This window comes from Orbicella faveolata, unplaced genomic scaffold (assembly GCF_042242905.1).
Source record: "Orbicella faveolata isolate gen_17 unplaced genomic scaffold, um_ofav_v1 contig_1, whole genome shotgun sequence".
NCBI lineage: Eukaryota > Metazoa > Cnidaria > Anthozoa > Scleractinia > Merulinidae > Orbicella > Orbicella faveolata.
Genome location: NW_028301536.1, coordinates 29,359,302 through 29,377,919, shown reverse-complemented (window position 1 = coordinate 29,377,919; position 18,618 = coordinate 29,359,302). Strand labels below are relative to the sequence as shown.

General features: G+C 40.2%; 1 protein-coding gene across 1 annotated transcript; it reads right to left on the bottom strand.

Moving 5' to 3' along the window:
• Positions 1–1,138: 1,138 nt before the first annotated feature.
• On the bottom strand, positions 1,139–17,883 carry LOC110052859 (uncharacterized). The gene is made up of 14 exons (XM_089289815.1): positions 16,884–17,883; positions 15,914–16,489; positions 15,136–15,599; positions 13,384–13,561; positions 12,847–12,966; positions 9,156–9,254; positions 8,203–8,640; positions 7,868–7,891; positions 6,880–7,272; positions 6,383–6,495; positions 5,774–5,832; positions 5,461–5,655; positions 4,787–4,950; positions 1,139–4,440 (listed from the first exon to the last, which is right to left on the bottom strand). The coding sequence occupies exons 1-14, from the start codon at positions 16,978–16,980 to the stop codon at positions 1,982–1,984; spliced, it is 5,379 nt and encodes a 1,792-aa protein (XP_089145941.1). The 5' UTR covers positions 16,981–17,883; the 3' UTR covers positions 1,139–1,981.
• Between the last annotated feature and the right edge of the window lie 735 nt (positions 17,884–18,618).

Here is an 18,618-nt window from a genome sequence, read left to right as displayed (position 1 = left end):
TTTTTGCAGACAACCGAATTCGGTGAAGGCTCGAGGAAATGGGCTCCCTTATGTCATTAAAATTTATGGTGTTTTTGGAACAATTCTATGGTATGAAAAAATACTGGAAAAGGAAGTATAGCTTTCCAACAAACTTGTAGTCTCTAGGATATTGGCGCATGCTGTTTTATTATCGAAATAGTAAAATAAGTAATTTGATGAGTAGAGTACATCCAGCTTACAACTTTCTGGAATTGTTTTCAGCCTTAGATGAAAGAAGTTTAACAGGTTGTTTTTTAACGCCATTTCATAACAATCCTATGAGGATGTTCCCCCAAAACGTCTACTTTGTTTAAAACAAACGCCGGTTGGGTAAATTCACGAGAATAAGATATTTTTCACACAAAAAGATTGTGCCTAAAATATGTGCAAATCAGTTACAACTGATGAAAGCGCTAACAACTATAGACTAGGATTACGTACACTGTATGTGGTCACTGGTATATGAATTAAAAAACACCATTTAATTGCTTGTGAATCCCAAAACGTCCCGTTTACTTACTGTTTAATTTGCTAGCTCAGTGCACATCTCTTGTCACCTCACGTCACGCCAAACCAAATGGGGACTGGGTAGACATACCAGGAAAAATGGGAACGAGTGATAGGAGATACTTTTCAACCCAGAATTACACGCCGCGCCGTATTGCCTAGAATGATTGTTGTAACGCCGTAACACATCAGGTTAATTGCATAATAGACTGTGAACAAACTAGCATATTTCCACTGGCTTTCACTTCGAACTTGGTTTGCTCTATCTGAGAGATGGAACTATGTATCTTGGAACTCTTACAGACAAGTATCTCCAAGGATTGGAAAACGAAATATCTGCGTAAAGTTTAGATCGTGGTCACAGTTATTCCAGTTTCTCTCAGTAATTGGAATGAACAATTAAAAAGGGATCATTTTTGTGCACTATGAATTTGATGCCGAGCACTATTGGCCTTGGACCAAATTTTATCACTCGCCTGTAATCAAATGGGTTCTATTTGTTCAAAATTATGTGCGAAATCTTCTTAACATCAATTGAATGTATTGACGTTAGTTTGAGATTTGTTTTATTGACTCGACAGACGAATCTTTAAATGACAAAACAGACAAATTCAGCGTTGAATTGCATGGATTTATTTATATTTAACTACAATAAGGGAACTGATTTTTTTGGATTATCGCTATAGTCCTTCAGTAATCTTTTCACAGCACCATGGTATTCTATATTAGTTTACTCACACCATTTCTAACTCAGTCAGGAATTTAACACGTACTTTACAACTGAAGATATATCTGTCTATTCCGTACTTTTCTCGTGCTATTGAGGTATTCATCTACGTCAAGTTATTATTTCATTTTGTTCCCTAACTTTCATTAAGACTCTAATTGAAGACTACTCTGTCTTTTATTTTTCCATGCATTTCTTGAACGGATGCTTTTCTTAAATGAATTTCAGCACCAAGAGCACTAAGATGTATAACATAAATCAGCGATAAAAATGTAAATGTATTTCTATATAAAACAGAATATACTACGCCTCGAGAACGTTTTAGCTTACTTAGTAAGTATTAGCTGTAAAAATGACGACAAAAGGACGGTACCTTGAATAATTTTAATGTCTATTTATTAAACTATTCTAATAGCTAGCCACTCATGTCGAGCTAGATTTGATACTGGTTAAATCGTTCTACAAACGAATCCTGTTTTTTCAAAACATATCATAATTTTACATGCTTAGAGAAGAAATGCCCGAGTTGCGGTGGCTGTTTGTTTCTCTCTCCATATGTGAGACTGAGAGGAATGTCAAGAATTTTCCTCTGTAGGAATTCAGGTGAGGCTTCTGTCGCTGGTGTGTGTTTGTTGCATTAATAGATTCAGTTAGTTCCGCTGGAAAACAATGATTATACCGACCTCTACTAACTATGTACCGACTTACTAACAAATAAAATCAAAATTACCCCTTTTTAGTTTTCTTCACTTTCAAAATGCTCTTTTGCTTTTTAGTTTTCTTTTTTGTCCCCTTTCCTCCTTTTTTAACTTCCTTCTTTTTCTTTTCTGTTTTCTTCTTAGTATTCTTTCGGTTTCCACCTCTGTTTTTACAACAGTAACTTGCGCAATATGGTGGACAGAAAACACCTGGAAAGTGAGTACATGACACGGGGCAATTGCTTGGAAAGACTGGTGTATACGGCTGGGGAGGAATGAAAGGCCGTGGAAGAGACGACGCTGGGGCTGCCTGAAGGGAAATTTCAGGAAGCTGAACAATAATTGAATGTGGAGCTGCAGGAGGAATCTTTGGTACATTCGGGTTGACAAGGGCAGGAACAACACCCCCAATAGCTGGCTGAGGTACTTTGGGAGTCATTAGGTTAGAGAAAGGATTTAGGACCTTCGAGGCAACGTAGCTTGGTGGCATAAAAGGTTGACGTGGTGGCATTAATGGTGAACACGGCGTAGTCGCAGTTGGAACACATGGCACTGGGGCGGAGGAACGGGCAGCTGATCCTTGAGGAGGTGGGCGAAAATTGAAATATACACTCCCTTGCACCTGCAGTGGCCTTGTTAACAGGATAGGTTTTGCCTCACTCTCGTCTGGTTTTGTTGGGGGCTTTGTTGGTATGTTTCCTGTGTTTGGAAGACAGGGATTCGCTACGGAAGGGATGCAGGGTTTCATCATGGAGAAAGTGTTTTGTCCCATAGGATACGGACGAGAGGGAAGACAGGGATTATTTATAGTAGGAATACATGGACCCGCAGCCGGAGGAGAAGGAGGAATAGCTGGTATTGGCTTCGGATACACTAAAATAGAGCCTTTTAGAGAAATGGGCCCTTTGGCTGGAATAGGTCTAGGTGGTTTCTGTTTTGGCTTGTCATCTAGAACTGGTTTCATGACAGGAGGATACTGGCGCTGAGGCATTGGAACCCAAGGGGACGTCACCAGGGGCCTTCTCATAACCTGTGGCCATACAGGAGGGCGATACCCTTGAAACGGAGTACGATAGCCATACATATTTGGTGTGTATTGCGCTGGTCGCTGCAATAGGGAAAGAGGCATCACTGGTGGGGCAAACGGGGTATATGATGCAACTGGAGGCTGCCAATATGGTTGTTTTCCATAAGGAACTGGATAGGAACCTACAATTGGTTTAGGCATGACAGCTCGAGACTTCCCTTTCATATGCGAGGGTTTCGAAAGCTTTCTTGCTCCAGCCGTTGGCGGGCAAGGATAGAAAGGGCGAGGAATGCACAGTACAGGAACAGATAATGGCATGGGAAAGAAATTTGATGAAGGTGGTGGAGGTGCGGGTGGTGCGGGTGGCAGATGTATTACGTGTTGTGGTGGGTCCACTACTTTTGTAGTCTGGGTAGGAGGATTTATCGCTGGTGGACAAGGATCGTAAGCACTAGGAATACATGGTGGCTGCGTCTGAAGAGGTGACAGATGACTTATATGCTGTGGTGGATCTGTTATCTTTCTCGTCTTATATTTAACACGGGGACTCATGAGAGGTGGACAGGGATTGTAAGCGCCAGAAATACATGGTGGTTGCATCTGAGGAGGTGGCAGATGAATTATATGTTGTGGTGGGTCTGTTACTTTTGTCGTCTTATATTTAACAGGGGGACTCATGAGAGGTGGACAAGGATTGTAAAGGCTAGGAATACATGGTGGTTGCATCTGCGGAGGTGGCAGATGAATTATATGTTGTGGTGGGTCTGTTACTTTTGTCGTCTTATATTTAACAGGGGGACTCATGAGAGGTGGACAAGGATTGTAAAGGCTAGGAATACATGGTAGTTGCATCTGCGGAGGTGGCAGATGAATTATATGCTGTGGAGGATCTGTTACTTTCGTTGCCTTTACAGGGGGATTCATCTGAGGCGGACAAATGTTGTAAGCACTAGGGATACACGGTAGCTGTACAGGTCTTGGTGGTTGTATAGCCATCCGATTCAAATACTTTGGCGTGAGAATAGGAGCTCCAGGCAACACCAGTGGCTGGACAAGTACTGGACGTGGCTGCGGCTGAAAGATTCTCCGGGGAATTCCCGGCTGAGGCATTTTATAAGATCCCCGTATCGTTTGGGCAGCTTGAGTTCCAGGTGGACAAGGTCTCTGTAGGGTTGGAACACATCTCACGGACAGAGTTACTGGCACAGTTACAGGCCGGGCTTGTGGAGCTACAGTTTGCGCAGGAAACATGTTAACTTGTGGGCTCATTGGGTACTTAAACAAACGAGGAAGAATCGATCCTTTAGGGGCTGCCTGGGCTATCACTGCATGTCGCATGCCGGTGTATTGGACGTTATTGGCAGCGACTATCTTTGAGTTACAACAGAATGGGTTGCAAGACACGACGCAGGTTGTGAGGCAGCTTGAGGTGCAAGTTCCCAAGACGGCTGGTGGGACGCCTGCAACGAGCAACACTTGCCTTAGACTTAAAGTAAGAAAGACATTTTCTTATATATATGCAAAATACACCTGCTTTTGCAAAATTATTTTGATAGCATCGCCAAAACTCCCGGTCACCTTTCTCAAAATAGAGAGCCTTCACTGAACTCTTCCCTTGCCGCCCACTTCTGGTAGATCAAGAGTTAAATCGCTATTACAGACAGTCATGATCTGAAAGGCTTTGTGTTAACGTGTTTACATGAACATCTTAGGAAATAACGAGAATCACGTCAACGATCGCGAATGCAAAACCTATCATTTTACAGTAATAATATCTATGTAGAAAATGTAAAGTAAAATCCATACCTGGATGCACTATCCTAACAGACTGAATAAGCGATTTTTGATTTAGAGGAGCTGAAAGTCGCCCAAGGTTCTTCCTCAAATGGTCTTGAAGTGGCTTAGTTGGGTCAGGAGCTACACCAGGACCAAACTTCAGAATGGTTGACACTGCTACTGTGGGCTTCACACTGGCGAATTCGAGCAAAAAATATACTTAACCAGTAGCGGTCTTTAAAAAAACAATGACTTCCACTGAGACAGTTTGTAGTGAAGTAGGGAGAGAATATGGATTGTAAACGTCTGCAATTTATGCTAGTTTTGCATCTCACATTTTGATGACAAATTGAGTCGTATCACTGATCATTATATGATCCTGCTCATTCACTTGCCGAAATGTCATTTGGCTCGACGACCACGCTGAGAGTGTCATAAGGCAAGTTATAAGGCAAGTTATAAGGCACCATTATTTCACCATGACAAATACAAATTACCGAGAGATAAAGCAGTTGATGAAGAAGGCTGTCTATGTCATCTGTTTGTCGTTCAGCCTGCGCGTCTGTCTATTCGTTGGTCTGTCGGTTTGTCGTTCTGTTGTTTGCACACCTAATGACAATACAAAATCGTACATGCTTGAGCAGCCTTCAATTTGTAGCATGATAATCGTTTAATTGGCTGACAAAAACTAAATAGCAACCTACTTGGAGGTCCCACTCGAAGTTGGCTTTGAAGCCGGAGTTGTGGCCTGCGTGGTTCCTGGTGAAAACAGTGTTGGTCTGGTCGTTGGTCTGCCAGTTGCAACGGAGACAGACGATGTGGTGGTCTGGGAACCAGGTGTCGTTATTCCGGGCTTTGTTGGTTTGGTTGATGTTTGAGGGGATGGCTTCGTACTTTTACTATTTTTTAAATTTCAAATAAGAAATAATATATTATTTGTAAACATCACCATTATTGAACAGATTCGCTTTGAAAATTATTCAATTCAGTAATATTGCGGCTTGAACTGTTACTTACGTGAACTCTTCGACGTATCCCGATACAAAAGTAGTGTCGATTTTAAAAATTTCCAACAGCTGAAAAGAAGATTGTAAAAAAGATAAATAATAACCATACAAATAGGAAATATTTGCTATATCGACATTGTCCATCTAGAAAGTTTGAACGTTCTTTGCAGCCCTTCATGTTGTATGATGCATGATGATCATGATAAAGCCGATGGGTCAAGCAATCAAGCTCTGGCTATTGTTCTTGTATTGTTTTTTTTTTTCTTGGAAGATACAATTGCAACGAAAGAAATGCAACAAAGTTATGGTTACGTGTAACGAAAACCAGAGCTAGATAATGATTGCGTCAGCCTAGCTGGTAAGGTACTCAGGCTTAGGGATAAATTTTATTAACTGCACCAGGAGGAGGAGCCGGAGTGACCAGGTGGTCAAGGGGAGGGGGGTCCCGGGTCTCAAGAATGCCACTTCTGAAGTTGGCTGGTCTTTTGTTTACATTATCCCTAAAAGGTCCACAATGTCTTGGGGTGCGCAATACACTATGTTGAGGTAATTTGTAACGCTAGCTAGCTGCGGTGATGTAAAGGGAATCAATTATTCATTTACGGCCCTATATGCCTACCAGTGTTTCTATCTTTTGTTTCAGCTCCATATACGATAGTGTGGTCGTTTGGCTATAGTCATCTGTCCACAGTAAGGAAACTAGCTGAAGTTTCACTCGGTATGTTATGAGACCTGAAATGTTTTTTCAAACGAAGACAACGACTTCGTGAATGAAAATTATTGCTTTAGTTCATACTTGTCTTTTTGTCTTGTCTTTGTTATTAGCTGTAAATCTGTCTTGGTATCTTTCGTGTTTATTTGCAAGTATTAATTTTAGGAAGGGCGAGGATGGATCATCAGGTTGTGGCAAACATATATCATTCATTCATTGAGATCTTTTTCTTTTGTGTATGCAGTTTAAAAAAAAGGGAAAGAAAGGAAACGATTACGTTTCCCAGTCCGATCAAATAGCATTCCACTTCGTACGAACGGTGGTCACTACAAGAAAATATGTTTGTTCCTATTATAAAAAATCTATCTCAAAAATTATCAATAATCTTGAAGTGAAGCCCTCACCTTCAAGTGGTTGCCTTGAAATGTAAGTATGAGGCTCAGTACATGGAGCATCGGACATGGTGCCGTAACTGGACATTTCAATGCAAACACAATCCTCTTTTGATCCAGTTGGTTCGTTTACTTTCCAGCTGGTGTATTCGACGCTGGTGCCGTCAGACCAAGTATAAGTTCCCTCAGTAATCAGATCGTTCAGGCCTGTCCAAATTAAACCTGTTTTTCCTGTAGGGACCAGTTTCTGTACGAAAGTTTCCTCTGATGTCTTGTGAAACGATATCAAGGTAGCGTTTTCCTTTGCGCTCTGGAACAATGCTCCGTCCCAATTCTGCTTGTCTGAGTGATACTTGTAACAAGTGCCGTCTTCATTCGTATAGCCAGGGTTGCAAGACACTATGGCTATTAAATAAACAGCACAGTGTTAAACAACGTCTCAGTCTTGTATGTATAGAGCGGTTTACAATTGAGTGTCGTAAAACCAAAACCAATTTCAAAGGACACAGACAAGAATACAGTTAACCAATCAAAACTCGAAGTAATTTCATATAGCTGACGTGAAACGCGGGAAAAAGAGTGCGAGCGAGTCACAATGGGTTTTGGTTTTACTTTTGATTGGATGACATAGTGGCGCGAGTTTTTTTTTAAGCCAATCGTGTAGCGTAGTTGATGCAAAACCAATCGCTATTGGACACTCATATGAAGACCGCTCTCTAGAGCCTGGCTAATTTGATTTAATTTAATTTACAGAGAAAATGAAATAAAATAAATAATTCACTGGGTCAGAATATTTATCATCAGTACTGTGCTAAATGAGGATACTGTAAATAATCAAACAAATGTTGTGAATAGAGCAGAAGACGAATGCCACTAGATAATTACAATTTTGCCAAATTTCATGTTGGAGAATAAAGATTAATAAGCCAGGTGCCATTCAGCAACTCTACGGATGCATTACGAAAATATAAAATATAAGAAATATAAAAACATGACTCACCACTCTGCAGCAGGATGAACACATCTAAAAAAATTCAAAACGTAAGGTAGTTAGATCAGAGAAAGCAAATCTCATTATAAAATGTCCTCGATTACGTCTTGTTGACTAATTAATAAAAGGGAATTGAAGAATGTAATTAACTAACAGGATTACATAGTGACTAGTCAATTAAAGGAATGTAAATCTTGAAAATGCTTTAACTTAAGCAGAACAAAAAAAAAATAAGAGGATAAGAATAATACGCAAGACATGTCAAGAGCTAAGATAAAAAGGTCACCTTTGAGACATTCAGGTCCGTTTTACTAGAGTTACTTTGACTTATTTTGTGAATGTACCTGTGTATGGTAGAACGTTGTCTTTCAGTAAAGATGGTGGTTTATTTCCCGGCATTGGGTCAAAGTACACCACAACAAAAAACTTTGCAGTTCGCGACCTGGTCAATCCAACGCCTACAAAGTTACTTGAGAGCCATATAAGGTGAATGAAAGGCAACGCGAGAACTTTTAACTGTCGTCTCGCCCAGTCATAATGCTTCACTGAAGTGTACCATGTGACCACAGACGTTTGAGCCAATCCCGTTTGAGCACCAACCTTTGAGAAGACATTCGTGCCGTAACTCGTGTTCGGATCTATCGACGTGGTGCCACGACTGAGCAACGTTTGCGCCCAGTTCTGAGCGGCTATGGAAATGCGAGTCGAGAGGATAAGCGGGCCTGCGCCGTGGAGTCGTCGGAATCGGTTGATGTACTCCACAACTTCTATTCTGAATCCGTCTGAAACGAAAACAGGATTTAACGTTTAACTGACTTCTAATTAACTTTTATTATACTCAATTTTACAATACCATGGCTTCAAATACTGTATCGGCTTTCTATGGCCTGCATATAAATGGAATTTAATCTTCCCTCTCCTTAGAGAAGGTGTTAGAGTCCTCTTCCGTTTTTGTTTCAGGAAACTTTCTTGCCTTGTATTCCCAAGAGCAACCAACACTCTAATGTAGTCATACATGTACCACTGATCGATATATGGTTAAAAGATAAAGAACTCGTAAAATACAATAAAGATGTTAAAATATCTTTAAAGTATATTCATAAGATATATGTATGCCGTTGAATTTTCCATGGAAATAAGAAATTTTAAAGAAACAAACACGTGAGAGGATATGCATAGAAATGAATAAAGAGTGTAAAGACTTTGAGCTGGTCAAACGACGAAATTCACATAACTTAAACCTAATGCTATTGCTTTTATCCAACTTATGCAAAGTTTGATTTTTGAAGTAACCAACCTATATTCGTAATAACTCCTGGTGTGGTAACTCGTCCTGTGCCAGATGGAGTGGTGGACTTTCCTGCAGGTGTAGTTGGAACGCTTCGGACAGTTGGACCTTACAAAGACAAAGAGAACATGATGTTTCCCCACTAAAAATCTACTGTCACAAGAATTGTGTTAATCATACAATCAAACGAAATATGAGGCAACCAAATCAGTTTATTCCATGAGAAGACAACTCAAAGAGATCGTGCCTGACTCTGAGAATGTATATTAATTTCCACTGCCTACTTTTCCTTTTTGTGTTGATGTTACTGTTTTTTAGAGACATAACTTGTTAGTTGAAGTTCGATCAGTAACACGTATCGGGTTTGTCATTCATTCAACGTCTCCCGGAACCAAGAGGAGCAGCAGTACTTATTATGTGAAGTATATATGAAATAATTCATATTTGAACTGCGGTAGTAGATGAAAGTGAAGTGTGATCATCGCAGTAAATTTTCCAATTTAAGCAACTGGAAAGAAGAAGCCTGAAAAAAATCAGGGCTTCAACGGGATTCGAACCCGTGACCTCCGCGATACCGGTGCGATGCTCTACCAACTGAGCTATGAAGCCACACATTGGGAGCGAGGTCAATTAATTGAGTTCATATCTTCCCGTGAGTGAAATGATGTGAAGTATATATGAAATAATTCATATTTGAACTGCGGTAGTAGATGAAAGTGAAGTGTGATCATCGCAGTAAATTTTCCAATTTAAGCAACTGGAAAGAAGAAGCCTGAAAAAAATCAGGGCTTCAACGGGATTCGAACCCGTGACCTCCGCGATACCGGTGCGATGCTCTACCAACTGAGCTATGAAGCCACACATTGGGAGCATCGCACCGGTATCGCGGAGGTCACGGGTTCGAATCCCGTTGAAGCCCTGATTTTTTTCAGGCTTCTTCTTTCCAGTTGCTTAAATTGGAAAATTTACTGCGATGATCACACTTCACTTTCATCTACTACCGCAGTTCAAATATGAATTATTTCATATATACTTCACATCATTTCACTCACGGGAAGATGTGAACTCAATTAATTGACCTCGCTCCCAATGTGTGGCTTCATAGCTCAGTTGGTAGAGCATCGCACCGGTATCGCGGAGGTCACGGGTTCGAATCCCGTTGAAGCCCTGATTTTTTTCAGGCTTCTTCTTTCCAGTTGCTTAAATTGGAAAATTTACTGCGATGATCACACTTCACTTTCATCTACTACCGCAGTTCAAATATGAATTATTTCATATATACTTCACATCATTTCACTCACGGGAAGATGTGAACTCAATTAATTGACCTCGCTCCCAATGTGTGGCTTCATAGCTCAGTTGGTAGAGCATCGCACCGGTATCGCGGAGGTCACGGGTTCGAATCCCGTTGAAGCCCTGATTTTTTTCAGGCTTCTTCTTTCCAGTTGCTTAAATTGGAAAATTTACTGCGATGATCACACTTCACTTTCATCTACTACCGCAGTTCAAATATGAATTATTTCATATATACTTCACATCATTTCACTCACGGGAAGATATGAACTCAATTAATTGACCTCGCTCCCAATGTGTGGCTTCATAGCTCAGTTGGTAGAGCATCGCACCGGTATCGCGGAGGTCACGGGTTCGAATCCCGTTGAAGCCCTGATTTTTTTCAGGCTTCTTCTTTCCAGTTGCTTAAATTGGAAAATTTACTGCGATGATCACACTTCACTTTCATCTACTACCGCAGTTCAAATATGAATTATTTCATATATACTTCACATCATTTCACTCACGGGAAGATATGAACTCAATTAATTGACCTCGCTCCCAGTGTGTGGCTTCATAGCTCAGTTGGTAGAGCATCGCACCGGTATCGCGGAGGTCACGGGTTCGAATCCCGTTGAAGCCCTGATTTTTTTCAGGCTTCTTCTTTCCAGTTGCTTGAATTGGAAAATTTACTGCGATGATCACACTTCACTTAGTACTTATTATCCACAGTAACACATGGTTATTGGAAGAACTGTTGTCCGTTACCTTAACACGTTTTTTCGTTTCCATTGTATCTATTCTAGCCTGTTGCTTTCATATAAAAGAAGAAAATTAAAGATAAGGAATGGTTACCTGTTAATCTAGTGGTAGGTCTTCCCGTTGGTCTTGTTGTAGGTATTCCTGTAAGGTAACAATTTTATTTTTTGAGTGTAGCACACGACAGTAAAAACTGATAAACCAGTGGCCCTCAATCTAAATTACAAATACAGTCAAACCTCTGTTAAGCGGCCACTCTCGGGGACGAGACAACTGGCCGCTTAATAGAGGTGGCCGTTTAATAGAGGTTCACCCGAAAACAACATTGGGCGTGGTCCAGTTTTCACTTTATCAAATATATAAGTACAAACAAATGCAAGTGGAGAAAAAGTAGAACAATAATGGTTATAATACGGTCCATAACGTCAACAAAAGCCAAAGAAACGATCACTTTTCCACATTGTCATACTTTTAGATTTATCTGGCTAAAAACGTCCTACTTCAAATCTTCCTGGCCGTTTAATAGAGGTATAGAAGAAAACAAAATCACGCTTGGGACGGCAAGAGCTGGTCGCCCGCTTAATAGAGGTGGCCGTTGAATAGAGGTTTTTATTACAGTGTATAGCTGACAATTTGTCTGGGACTTTGGCCGCTGGCTGCCAGATAAAAGTTAGCCCCTTAATAGGGGAGCGCTTAATAGAGGTTCTACTCTAATAATAATACTAAGACAAATACAGCAAATTAAAAATGTAAAATACTAGAAAATGAGAGAAAGTATATACATCAGAATTCTCTGATGAAAAGACATTTATACACGTAGCGTAGAAACTAGGCTAAAAAGTATTTTTTAAGAGCAGTTTTAAAGGCGTCAACGGTGTCTTTCTTATCGAGTGAATCGCATTCCAAAGCTTAAACCCACGAACTTGAAAAGTACTCCCCCTCCCTTCAGTTTCCCTATTATAACGTGGACACACCAAATTACACATTCCATAGCGGTTAGCTCTGGTGACACTCCTGTTATCTGCATTTCTAGGTAATAGGTTCGTAATATACCTTGGACAGTCTTTTTCGTTTTTTATGCGCCTAAATATTAAACTCCAGCTCCAGCAATAGTAAAATAGCCTGATAAATTAATCTTAATCAAACTAAGTTTAATACGCCAATCCAAATTTAATTTTGCCTTACAGTAAAGAGAATAACAAACGAGGAACGGGCAAATTACGGCGATATTAATAACTACTTGTTAACCGTGCCGTGAGTGAGACCGCCTTGCCTTATTGCCCAAACAATAGCGAGGTCAATACGGCAAGGCCAAGGATTGAGATCTTTACCGAACAATCGAGGTTAACAAGTTGTTTATTATATGGCTTTTTGCTTTGCTCTTGCAGGCCCGTAATCGGCTCGTGGACATCACGAGAGAAAAATGCTCTAGAATTGGCCAATCAGAGCGCACGTTATATCGGCTACAAACACAAGCCACATAATAAGTAATGGACAGCGGATAGAGAGTTTAAAGTGATTAATACTATCCTTGCAATTGCAATCAGCAGGCTGCTTTTTTTTTTCAGCAGCCACAAGGATAATTTCTTTAACCAGAAGTGACAGAGAAAACGAAGTGAAATTTATTTGTTTATGTATTTATTGATTGATTGATTGATTGATTTATTACCTTCACATCTATGCCCACGATAACCAGGTTTACAGCGACAACGATAACCAGTTTTATCTTTTGAATCGAAGATACAGCTTCCGCCATTTTTACATGGGCTGGAAAGACAAGGATCTTTCTCTGAAATTATACAAAGAAAAGTCTTGATATAAGAGGAAGAGAAAATGGTTATTCAAAGGAATGCAATTCAACAATACATTATTATATTAAAAACTGGATCATTGGATAATGCAGTTCAAGAGTTTTCATTGGCTTAGCCATCATGGTATATGAGCCATTATACCTTGCTCTACACAAATGGTTAGCGTACGCGTGATTCCTTGGGGCGCTTTTATTTTTATTTTAATTTGTTTCTACATTTTAGGGGCGTTTTTAATTACAAAAAATTTTTCCACTCACGCTTGTTAGATATGAGATGGTTATAGCCAACTCGATGCTTCTCGCCTGGTCGGCTATCAACCATCTCTTATCTAACGCACGCTCGTGGAATAATTGTTAAATACACTGATTGCATAGAGATTACATTAAGCCACTTACGGTCCCTAGCAGCACACTTCTTCTTTATGGTCGCTATCTGATTGGAGGTCAACATCATTCCATATATTTGCAGGCACGTGACCCGACCTCTAAAATACTGATTAACACCACTCACGGCACCCATTCGAATGGAATGCTGGGTAGCCAGGTGTATTCGGCTCATTGTTGTACGAAAAACCTGAAACATCAAATAAATGCAAAAGAAAAAAGACTTGCTGGAATTCTTTGAAAATCAGAGCTACTAGTTAGTATTCAGATAATCTCGTAAAGTAATTTTTGTCTGTCTCTAAACCTATTGTTAATAAACCCCGTAAACTGTCGCCTATAAGCCCTCCCCCCCCCTCTCCCCCCACTTATAAGGCCCCCGCTTATGAACCCATCTACCGCTAAACCAAAAAATACATCCGGTTATAAGCCCCTCCGTGTGTAATCCCCACTCTAGCATCCCTTGTTTTGAATTCGTTTTATTATGACGTTTTAACTAAAGCTTAATTACCAGTGAATAAGTCGTATGCGCGATTACGTCACATGCTCAAACTTCACCACCAAGCCTCGTTTACGAGAAATTTTCTCAAACCTCAGGCACCACTGTGTTGTTTTCAATAGGGTATTCTTTTCGTCTTTGCTGCTTTCTGAATTTGTCTAGGACACAATTTTTAATTTGCATTTTAAGGTGGGACTTGAAACAACACCATGTTTTAAACATTTTCTCGCGGCTAAGATTTAACTCCAAACCATGGCAAAGTATACATTTTTAAAAAGCTTAAAGACCAAAAATTATGGAAAAAGTATTTCTGTACCCTGTAACTGTATTGTAACCTGACACCGGCTGATTAAATCTGCCACCTGCTGGTGAATGCCAGGGCTTACTTGAGAAAAGATAACTCCTACAAGAACTGATCAAAAGGAATAATTTTTTACATTTTATAAAAGAAAACAAATAGCTTCCTGGGATAAGCATAGAGATTTTTGAAAAGTTAAAAATACACGAAGTGATGACCAGTTAAATCTCACAGTAAATCTAGCATACGTTTCAATAGATAACTTCGACAGAATGCACTGCATGGAAAAGTTCTATGCTTATCCCACAGAACGCACTAAGAACAACAAATCCTGAAAATTTTAGCTCAATTGAATTAATCCTTTTCAAGATATCTTTTCTCGAAGGCGAAAATAACTCGTTTTGAGAAAACGAGCTTTAAACGTAAAGTAACAGTACTTGTCAAAATAAAACTTCAATACCTTATGGTTCGAGTTCCGTGAATAGCAAAACCTCGAATTTCTTTGAGAATTTTAGGTTACGTCCCGCCTTAATAGGGAGGCTTGGGGTAAAATTTGCTTATCTGATGCATAAAGGATATCCTTTTAAAGGATTTTATCGTTTTCTCTGTTCTTGAAAATTTTACATAGAAGCGCTCATTCGTGGATGATCTGGTGTTATAGTTAGTTATGTATTGTACTGAATTTAATTTAATTCAGGCTTTTTTTGTGCGCATCATACATCAAGTAGTAAAACTGGTGGAAAAACAAGAATAACACTGGAAGGCAATTGGCCTTAAGAAATACGGGAACTGCCTGTTCTCTGGTGTTCTCGCGAAGAAAATTAAGCGCAATGCGCGTTTTTGTAACACTAGCTATCGTTTTAAATGTGTTTGGGAGCAGTAACCTCATGCACATGAACCATAGTTTAAATAGGGAGTTATTAATGATATTTATACATTTTTCAAATATGTACAATGGAAATCATCCTACCACCCGTCCGTTGACCCACAAGGTTGCATATCCGTGGGTGTTATCGTACATGAGACCCACATAATACCATCTTCTTGGCACGAAATGAGTAAAGTGCAGTTTTCTTCTGTAGTAATTTCGACGACTGTAAACACGACCCTCAAGCACACGCGTGCCTGACAGCCAAAGACCAAGACCGTGCCCGCTTTTTCGATAGTTGACGATCGGGCCGGGTTTTTCCTCGGGGTAAACCCATAAAAATATAGAAATTGACGTCCACGTGTCTAGTTTTCCTGTAGCTGAATTAGGGAAGTCGATGTAGCTGTTGGGTGTTCCTTGTAGATAAAAAGATCCCTCAGGTCTCCCATACGGCCCCATTGCACTGGTTACTGAACTTAAATACCCCGTGGGGGCTCTTCGTGCGCTGATGTCCCTTCCCCGGGTTTGCGTGTTCAGTGGATAGATCGCAAATGCCACAGGGAGAGCTGTTAGTTGGAAGAAAAAAGTTGGCGTTAATCTCGTCGTAACTAAAACTGATTTAACTAACATAGGAATATTTTACTTTTTTGGTCGTTTGCATTTGAGATTTGAATTAAATAAGTACGGGAAGAACGATGTCAACGATCCAGAAACAAGGAGCGATATAAACAATTCGTTGAAAGTAAACGGTTTGAGAAAAAAAAAAAAACGAAGCGCGAGCTAGCATGTGATGAATTTGTAACTAATCTCAATAGAGCACGTGTCAGAAGACAGAAAATTAATCATGAACGGTTTGATTTTTACTGCAGTGCATACTCACCATTTCTACATGTGGTTACTGCCAATCTTCCTGTCACTCTCTTTAGACCACTAAACTTGCTGGATCGAAAAATATGTGATGACTTCTCCACGATTAACCTCAATTCATATTCTTTGGTGTATTGTCCTATAGCCAAAGCGTACACTTGCACGCCTTGAGCTTTCAAAGGCAGCACCGCCTTGTCAAGCGGTAAGGAATCCCTGGTACGAGTTTGAAAACCGTCCGTCATCAGCACCAGTATTTTGGGGGCATTACTCCGTACACCGCCATCATCCGAAAACACTTGTTCGGCTGCCACTTTCAGTGCTAAATCAATCCTTGTCAGTCCTCTAGTGTAAGGAATTCGTTGTACGGCATAGTAGAATCTCGAGTAGCTGGTGTACTGAGTGAGCGATATCGCGACCTGCGCACTCGTGCTGTAAACTATGACCGCGGCGTGCGTGGCTGAGCGCGAGATTCCGAATCTGGCGATGGTATTGCGTACAAAGGTCTTTTCTTGGTAATATCCCCAACTTCCCACACTGCCCGAGGCATCTATTGCAAAGGCGATATCAACCGGTCGTCTACACAAGGCTCCTGTTAAAATAAAGTTAATTGATGTTGAAAGTCTTTATCTAAGTTCGAATCAATTTTCTACGATTAGATCGGTTGGATGGTATGAAATAGTTCTTTTGAGTAACTATTAATTAAAACAATAAAGAGAGTAGACTGAACATCATGCTGCAAGCAAAAGAGTGACTCACTTTTCTCCATAAGCATTATCCATTGAGACACAGCTATTTATGAACTACCGTATTCGTTATTTTCGTTTTACTGGGTAACTGTAAGTGAGAAAAACCTTTATTTAGCTAGGGTGGCCCATTCAACATCATGGTTGGTATCCAGAAGGACCCTGGGTTGAATAACCATTCTTGAACATTGTTGTTCTCGTTCTTTTGCAGAAAGGATCTAGAATCTTTTGAGAACTTACCATTGCTCTGTTGAAAGAAAAGAGCAGCAATGGCTAGCTGCAGAAACAGCAACAAGTGTAGTGACGCCATTGCAGTCTGAAAGAAAACCAGAATCATCCACTGAAACGTTTTCTCTCGTCGCTAACAATAATAACTATTTGCTATTGTCACTACTCCGATAATATCCAGTTTTTCTTTTTCAATGTACGGTGCAACTTCACAAGTAACCCGTTAAAACAATATTCGAGTAAACGACGTTTAATAAACGTTGGCCGACAGAGCATAATTCAATCAACCATTTCCACCGTTTCAAAAACTTTAACTATTTTTGTAAAAAAAAAAAAAAAATAGAAACCCATCATTTGGCAGAAAATAATCACATTTCAGGATTGGGCCACCTTGAAGCATGGCGCGTGAACTTTTCTTCAGTGAACTGACATTGTTTTTTAGAGTAGTGCTAGTTAGTTTTTTTTTTTTTTTATATATCCTACCCGGAATGTGGAAAGCGCGAGAGATGCTAGAACGGAAGTTAACACACGGTACGGCAACACCTAAATAAGATCCAGTATTACATTTCTGTTGTGAAAAACGACTGCTGAGTCTCATTTATCTTTTCTTTCCATAATCTCCCTGACTTTTCTAATTTTTACTCACTAAAACCTTGAGAATCTTCGCCGATGTTCACTGAGCTCAAGCTCCTAGAGAACAAGTCTGTGTAAATGTCCAACACTGGCACGTGCCAGCTGATTGCCGCAAGGCTAACGACGTAGGAGAACGCTTAAAGCTGGTTCTCATATTATGGCCCCGATCATTTCAATCACCGCTGTCACTTCAAAAAGTGGTCTTACACAGATGATTGTTAATGCTGGTAGCGATTAGGGCGATCGCGATCGCTTGGATCGTCCGTGTTCTATCCGGGCGATTGGTCGCAGACCGGGGCGATCGTGAACGATTTTATGAGAACTACTTTCTCACTGGGAGACAATCGAAGCGATCCAAACTGTCCCATGGTGCATCAGTATTATCCAGGACTCAACACGGCCTCACAACCAACATGGTCATTGAAACATTAGAGTTTAATCAGGCATTGTTCATGGAAGAAGTCCAAAAATACGAGATTATATACAGCAAGTATTTAAACGACTACAAATTAAAATAAATATATTAGGTTTAACTCTTGGAAAGCTATAGGAGAAAAGTTTGGTTTGGATGTCCCCAAGGCAGAGAGGGGATGACGTTACTTGAAGAAACGAAAGAGCGTTCCATCAGGCCTAGGCCTTGACCGCGCGCTTTGCTCATACCAGACGATTGGGGCGATTATATGAAAATCCCTTTATCGCTCCCAATCGCTTGGATCGCCTCTGATTAACTCGGCGGTTGCAAACGATCGCGACGATCGAAACGATCTGGGCGATTATATGAGAACCATACATACATAACTCGTAATAAAGGCATGCACTGAATTGCATTCGGGGAACGAAGTAAGGAGATGACTTCCTGACTATAGAAAATTCACTAATATGAAATTAAACAAGAAAATTTAAACTGAATGAGACCATGTGCCATTTGGCATGAGGTAGATTGGTGAGGAATCAATCAATCAATCGATGAATTTTTTTAGAAAAGTTAAAATGAAGTTGATGTACTTTCTGAAATTATAGGACCAGAGGGCGTGCTTGTGTCATTTTGATTATGCTCTTACAAGTAGTACTCAAGCCTCTATACTGTTAGCTGTGGGATGAAGCTTTAAGCGAT

Bases quoted from the DNA above. Each gene is read 5' to 3' on its own strand.
- LOC110052859 (XM_089289815.1), bottom strand. From the start codon at position 16,980: ATGATTCTGGTTTTCTTTCAGACTGCAATGGCGTCACTACACTTGTTG. The intron at 12,967-13,383 runs GTAAGTGGCTTA...GTATAATTTCAG, and splicing joins GAAGTGTGCTGCTAGGGACC to AGAAAGATCCTTGTCTTTCC. The intron at 7,273-7,867 runs GTGAGTCATGTT...TTTATTTAATAG, and splicing joins GTTCATCCTGCTGCAGAGTG to CCATAGTGTCTTGCAACCCT.